Source organism: Alligator sinensis, unplaced genomic scaffold, assembly GCF_000455745.1.
Source record: "Alligator sinensis unplaced genomic scaffold, ASM45574v1 scaffold243_1, whole genome shotgun sequence".
In the NCBI taxonomy this organism is placed as follows: Eukaryota; Metazoa; Chordata; order Crocodylia; family Alligatoridae; genus Alligator; species Alligator sinensis.
Window position 1 is genome coordinate 4,637,578 of NW_005841841.1, and position 7,659 is coordinate 4,645,236.

A 7,659-nucleotide genomic window follows, 5' to 3' on the forward strand; every position below is an offset into this window, starting at 1 on the left:
AGGGCCCCTTGTGGCCTGCAGCAGTGGCAGCAGCAGCCCTTCCCAGAAGCTGGGTGCTGGCCTGGCTGGGCCCTTTTGCCCATGGGGGTGGGAGTGAGGCACAATAGGGTATGTTGGTGGGGCAGGGCATGTGTACATGAGCACCTCACTCTCACCCTCATGGGCAGAAGGGCTGAACGGGGTACAATTATGTGGTGGGCACTGCGGGCAGGATGAAAGTGCCTGGCAGACTGGATCTGGCCCATGGGCTGTATTTTGCCCACCCCGATATAAGCCCAGAGCCTGCCTAGGTCACGTGGCCTCTCCCCAGCAACTACAGAGTGAGGAGCATGTGGCTCCATGGGCTGCTGACAGGCCTCGCACCCTGCCAATTGTGTACCACCCGGGCTGTGCACAGAATGCACTCCCTTCTTCCACCCCGCCATTCAGACCCTCACAGCTCTGCGGAAAGCGGGTGGCCATGGTGCCTCCTCACCATCACCTACTGGCTGAGGGTGGCAGCCTGGCGGCCAATCAAGAGAGCGAGTGGGGGTGGGGGGGGTAGGGAGACATCATGATGTGTTGCATGGGGCTGTTGGTGCCTGGCGACCCCCTCCCTCTCTCCTGGGTAAGAGGAGAAGTGTGGGAATGCACTGACGGAGATGCCGTTGTTCTGCCCTGGGGTGCGCTCCGTCTCCATCTGCTCACACATATCCCCTGCAACCTTCTAAGTACCCCTAGGGATACACGTACCCCTGGTTGACAACCCCTATATTAGACAAAAATGTAATAGACATCCACTTTGCTTTTTCAACCCCTTGGTTGCAATAAAATGTTAAATTTTGAGACCAGACATCTTTCTTGCTTTGAAAGAGAAATTTAGAATGTGTCAAACAACAAGAAGAAACTCAGGTAATGTAGGAAGATAAAAAAGGATGAAGCTATAGGATAGAATATGCTAAAAAAAATTCTACATTCTGATTTGAGATGTATTGTGATTGTTAGACCCTAGTCCTCTTTGGAGGTCCACATTTGCATAGCAGGTTGCCCACACAAAGCATTGCTGAATTGAGCCTTGTTTTAGAACAGTGGACATGATTTTCTTCAAGCAGTGCCATGGCAAAGAATTTTGGCACCTGGGGCAAAGCCCACAGCAGGAGCTTGCCCTCATACTGCTCACAGATCTAGGGGGCATGCTTGCCCAGGAGTGCACGCAGTGGTGGGAGCCACCCTTCCCCTGTCCCCCCCAAACTAGCTGCTGGAAGCTCCGTCCTGTGACCTACCCCGGCTGGGCAGTGCCTGTTGTTGCCCCTTCCCTTTGGCACCTCCCCAGGTTGCCCTGCTCACCCCCACTCCCCCCTTGCTACGGCACTGTCTTCAAGCTAGCCTCTGTGTGATCCTACTTGTGTTTGGGGTTTTGGACATTGGAAACAAAGGATTTCAAACATAAATAGATATATGTAGTGGCATTTCAATTCAGCTAATTGGATAGAAATAAATTACAACTTAAACAAAACTTGACAATTTAATAAGCAGGCTGTTTTTATATTTTTTGTGTGTTCACTTCAGTACTGCTGAAGTGACTTGCATAAGTAGTTGGATTATTAGTGGAAATAGAAGACTTTTTTTCCGTTCTATTGTTACATATACATATGCATATAGTCTCTTCTTAAACCTACAAAACACCTTGAAGTTCTGGAAAAAATCATTAAAATGTCTTTTTCTCTGCAGATTAATTCCACGCTGTTTTCTGGAAATTGAGCCGAAGATTAATTTTGGCACAGTGATTGCAAACAGTAAAATAATTAGTAAAGAGATTAGTATTACTAACCATGGATCGTCTCCAGGTAAATGTTTTACTATACAACAAATGACCAAAGGTTTTAATTTTCTTCGGAAACAGTTTTGTGCAAGTTAGCACTTTGGGGACAAAGTAGTTTAAAAATAAATGAGTTAAGTAGATTTCATAGATTTCATAGACATTAGGGCTGGAAGGGACCTCGGAAGATCATCGAGTCCAGCCCCCTGCCCAAAGGGCAGGAAGTCAGCTGGGGTCATAGGATCCCAGCAAGATAAGCATCCAGTTTGCTTTTGAAGGTGTTCAATGTGGGCGCTTGAACCACCTCCGGTGGCAGGCTGTTCCAGACCTTGGGGGCTCGGACAGTAAAGAAATTCTTCCTTATGTCCAGCCTGAAACAATCTTGAAGTAGTTTTAATCTAAGTAGTGTTAACTATCTTCTACTAGATAAGCTTAGGCTTTGTATTTCACAAGATTTTGGAACCAGCCATTAGGGGTGTGTGAAGCAGGCGGTATTCAATTCGTATTTGGCCTGATTTGGGGGGCAGTGATTTCATTCGCCAATTCGGATCACTGTCTCGATTTGATATGGCTAAATATGAATTAGCGATTCGGCCACAGACACAACTTTATATGTTTTTTTTTTCTACATACTTTGAGGCACCAGGCATGGGTCATGAATGCTGAGATGCTGGGGTGGATGGAGCATCCCACGGGAACACGGTGGGGTACCATGCGTGCTCAGCAGTGGACCCAGAAGTGGACCGGTAGTACTTCTGGGTCTGCTGCTGAGTGCATGGGGGACCCCCCCCGCACCCTTCTGGCTTAGCGATCAGCCGCAGGGGGACCCTGGGTGCTCCCCCAGACCAAGGAGGCACCAGTCACTGAGCTGGGGGGTGGGGGGGATCCCCTGCACACTCTGCAGTGGACCCGGAAGTGGACCGGAAGTACTTATGGTCCACTTCTGTGTCTGCCACCAAGTGCATGGGGCCCCTCCCCCTCCTCACACTCCCGTGTGATGCTCCATTCACCCCACCATCTCAGGACTCACAAGCCGCACCTGGTACCTCGAGGTATGTAGAAAAAAATATAAAGCTGTCTCTATGGCCGAATCTCTCTGAATCTCTCCGAATTGAATTGAAGGGTTCCAATTTGATTTGGAGAGTGTGAAAAAGACTTACCCCCATTGAACGAGAAGCAGAGGCCGTGGGACGCCGCACCGGAAGCCGAACGTGGTGAAAGTGGAACCGCGGTGCGCAGAGTTGCCATGGAGAAAAAAAAAATGGCCAAGCCCAAAGGAGCCGGGACCAGCTCCCTCATTGGCATGGGTACACTTTATAACAGTGTGCCAGAACTGACTGGTCGGCCAGATCCCTGGAGCCGGTATAATGGCGGAAGACCAGTGCGGGGAACCGGAAGTGAGGTCTCCAACTGGACCAGAGGGGCCAGAGCGGGCATTCAGTCCCAGTGAGGGGACCTGGTGGTTACCCTAGGAAGAGGTCCCAGCAAGAGCTCAGGGCCAGAGATGGCCTGAGGAGTTACCTATAGAGTTGCCATGGACAACAGTAGTCTGCAGCAAAGACTTGAGTCTGGCAGGACCAAGATGTGCAAGAATCCAGACACGGCTGACTGACGGCAAGTACCAAGCCTGGGAAAAGGGCGACACGCCGTGGGACAGAATGGCACCGAAGCAGGACGACGTACAGACGAAGGAAAAGGGGGCAGTAGGAAGCACTCGGGATAAGAACATCGTCCCTATCCTATGGCCATAAAATTCCAAGACCCCCTAGGGGACCAACTCAAAATCACCCTACTAACCAAACTGTTCCTTCCCAAAAGCAACGGCAAGGTCAGAGAGGAACCCCCATACGCGACGCCTAGGGGAAATGCATGGGAGGTTACAGAGAGATTAATGGGTCTCGATTCGGTTCGGAGATTCAGCCGCCAAATGGGGCTGAATCTCTTCCAAATCCAATTAGTGATACATTGAATGGATTCTCTTTGCAGTAGCCGTATACCGTTGCTTTATTACCTCTGGTAACTTCCTATCATCCCAAGGTGTTCCCAAGACAAATATTGTTCTCTATCCTGTTAAAGGGCTGAAGAGGCTACACCTATTGGGATGGGGGCCTTGAGACAGTCCTGTACCACAGAATAATAAGCAGGACATCTCTCTCTGTTTCAATTTGAGACCTAGTTGTTATGCATCTTAAGATCATAGACTGAGAGATTTGGTTTCTCTGAACATGAGTCTCAGGTCTTTGAATTCCTTGGAAGGAACCTTGTAAAGGGCATGCACACTTAAGATAACACAGGCTATCTCATGTATGAGCCTGGAATGAATTTCAAGTGTTTTCTATAACCATGTATAATCTGCATCACTTAAATTCCATACAGAAGTCTTGCATGGTGACCTATTGATGCAGGATTGGTTGTATAGAAGTGGCTGGTACACAGGGTAATAATGAGAACAGGCCAGGGTGGAACTATTGAATCTGTGATTTTTTTGTATGCTGAGAGCCTCAGGGTTCCCTACAAGTATCATTGAGGGATAGCATCTATATACTATAGTTATGCTGGCTGGAGGAGCTTCACATTAGCCTCTGACTGAGAGTGTAGATGTGACATCTTTTAACAATTGGCATTTAATTCTCATACAGCCTGAGTACTTAAGATTTTTTTGGTCCTGCATCATGTTAAAGATCATATAGCATATAAACTGAAAGCTTATATGTTATCTATAGTACATGCTTTTATAGATAGTGAATTAAAAAAATTGATGTGTGTGGGATATCAGCAGACAGTATGTTGCTGGGATATGGAACAAAATCATTCATTGATCTTATTGTTCAAATTGTTTTTAATTTTTGAAAATATATCTTACATTCAGGATAAGATTATTCTCTCCTGTGGTAAACTGTACTGCATACACACACATTTGTGAAAACTATCAGTTTTATGTAAGGAGACAATAGCTATATATTCGGTTTTGTTTTTAGCTCTTAGACTACTTCTGTGGCCTAGAGTTGTGTTTCTAGAATTTACATGATTTACAAAATTTCACTAGCAACTATTTAACTGTTTTGTGATCAGTTTGGTTTAGCATGTCAGGACCAGATCTGTTAAAATTATAAGTTTGCACAGCAGCATTGGGCATGAGTATTTAAAGGAGGCCAGAAAAGCATGTATCTTGAATCTTGTAGTAATATTTTTTGTAATGTTACCTTTGCTTTTGTAGAAGTACAATCATTGTTTAAATTAGTTTGTGCAGTTTACTGTTTATGAACCTTTCCATCATGCCTTTGGATTATTCTGTGTATAGAGTGTTATCTGATTTTCCATTATGTGTTCAGTGTAATTTAAAACATTGAATTTCTTGTAGGTGCATTTAAAATAACGTATAGTGGAAGCGTCCCTCTTAACATTCTACCTACCAGTGGAGTGGTGGAACCCAAAGCAGTGCTTTTGGTTAAAGTGGATATATGCACAGACATACCCAGAATAATTAGGGAAGAGGCAATGTAAGTGAAGAGTACAACAGCATGAAGTCTGAATGTCTGCATTTTCTTTTGGTGTCTTGTATTAATTATAAAATCTCTTCAATATAGCTGTGCTCATTCAAATCCAAAATAGCTAAAACAATACATTAGAAGAAATTTAGTTCTTACACAGTTATTGTGTTCAGTCTTGTCCTTTTCATTACTGGTTTCACTAATGAAATTACCTCCACATAGGAACGTTGTAGAAATAATATGCCTTGCCACACTGCTGTAGAATCTTTTTAAACAGTAAGGGCAGGGACAGCTTGTATATCATCAAGCCAAGCATTTTGTTGTCCAGGGATATGTATATTCTAAAACCTCAGTTTCTCTTTCCCAGTTGAGGTGTTTGGGGGACTTGCCTTTTTCTTTTGAATACAGTAGTTAATGAATGGTGTATGTACAGTATTAAAAAAACCCAAAACAACTGACCTGAAAGTGCAGGGAATCTCTCTGGCAGAATTCCCTGGCAGGATCCTTCAAAACAAAAATATGTTTAAATACCACTTCTTGTAGCTCTTTCCTTTATTAATGGTTTCTTTGTCAATATAGGAATTATATGATATGGTACCTGCAACAGCAGGGAAGTTGACTGGATGAACTCAGAAGTTCCTTCCAATGCTACATTTCTAGAGTCATAAAAAGTTGCTTAAATGATAACACTTGGTTAGAGCAAAAATGTCCTGTTCTACTTCTGGCCCTGTTGGTCCCACTCATAGTGCACATTCACTCTCTGCCTAGGAGTTTGAAACATTTTTACCAACAGTGTCTACTATGTGCTGCATGGCCTTGATCTCCTCTTCCCTAAGGTATAAAGAGCAGGAAGCTTCATTCACAAGTTGGTTCTTTCTGACGGCCCGATGGTATGGAGTTGGAACAATTTTAGTGGCCACGTACAGGTGTTATACTTTTACCAGAAAAAGTTCTGCTCTCCCATTAGAAACTCCTAGTGGCAACCTGGAAGATCTCCTTTGTGAAAGAACTTGTTTAAAAAATGAGTGCCTGCATGCTCCCCTACCAGTCTGGTGTGAGAGGGGAGGGGAGTAGCACCCTTTGCTCCCTGACTCTTCCCCAAAATTGGGACTGCCCATTTTAGGGAATGGGTTGGGGCTTTGCTTTGCTGCTTCTCCCCTCTTGGACCAGTCAAGGAGAGGAAGGGAGCAGCAGTCGCTGCTCCTCAGCCTCTTCCCCAAACTGGGAACTGCCAGCTGGATGGCAGGTCTGTGATTGCATTGCTGGGCACTGGGTTTAGGGAGAGCAGCTACTGTATCCCATGCCTTTCCAAAACCAGGATCACTCTGGTCTGGGGAAGGTGCAGAGAGCTAGGGAGAAGGGGCAGGTGCTGGCTGCTTCCTCTCCTCCACCAACAAATTTATGGACACATAGTGAGACCCAGGGGCTGGGTGAAACAGCTCTGTGGTCTGGATCTGACCCACAGGCTGCATCTTGGTCATCACTGCTCTAAGCAATTTTTGTAGGGTAGCAACTTTAAGGGTAACCAGTTTGAAGGCTAGGATGGGTGGTTCTGGGAAGATCACTTTAAGAATAGGGTCTCTTTCTAGTCTGGGTTGCAGTTGTTTGAGGATTTTCTGTATGGGTTCAAGGGAGGGATGATATGCCATAACCAGTGGTGTGCGATTTGTGCAGGGTTTTCTTCTGTATTGCAGCAATTTTTCACATGGTATCTGGGTGGTTCTTTCAAACGTGATGTCTATCTCTCTAAAGGAGTGTCCTTGTTGGGTGAAAGCCTTTTTAAGATTGGTGAGGTGGCAATCCCGGGTGTTCTCTTCAGTAAAAATGTGGTGGTATCTGAGGGCTTGGCTGTATATCACAGCTTTTTTGGTGTGTTTAGGGTGATTGCTGGTTCTGTGCAGATATGTATGTTGGTCTGTGGGTTTCTTGTATAACATGGTCTGTATTTTATCATTCTGGATACTGATCATCGTGTCTAAAAAGGAGATGCTGGTGCTGGAGTATTCTAGAGAAAGTTGGATGGAGGGATGGTGATTGTTGAATTTCTGATGGAACTCAATCAGAGATTGTAAGTTTTCAGTCCAAATGATGAAGATGTCATCGATATATCTTAAGTATAGCAAGGGTTTGATGGTGCAGTTCTTGAGGAAGTCTTCTTCCAGGTGGCTCATAAAAAGGCTGGCATACTGTGGGGCCATTTTAGTGCCCATAGCTGTTCCCATCATCTGGAGGAAGTGTTGATTATTAAAAGTGAAATTGTTGCGTGTGAGGATGAAGTGTATAAGGTCAGTGATATCTTTGGGTCTGTATTCTGGGTTGTAACCTTGTTCCTGTAGATATGCAAGGCAGGCTTGGATGCCATCCTGGTGT

General features: G+C 45.2%; 1 protein-coding gene across 1 annotated transcript in view; it reads left to right on the plus strand.

The window, feature by feature from the left end:
- Positions 1–7,659, plus strand: part of CFAP47 (cilia and flagella associated protein 47) — a 757,346-nt gene that overhangs the window by 44,680 nt on the left and 705,007 nt on the right. Inside the window, exons 3-4 of the mRNA XM_014520638.2 lie at positions 1,711–1,826; positions 5,160–5,298. Of these exons, the coding sequence (XP_014376124.2) occupies positions 1,711–1,826; positions 5,160–5,298 (255 nt within the window). The remainder of the gene's footprint in view (positions 1–1,710; positions 1,827–5,159; positions 5,299–7,659) is intronic.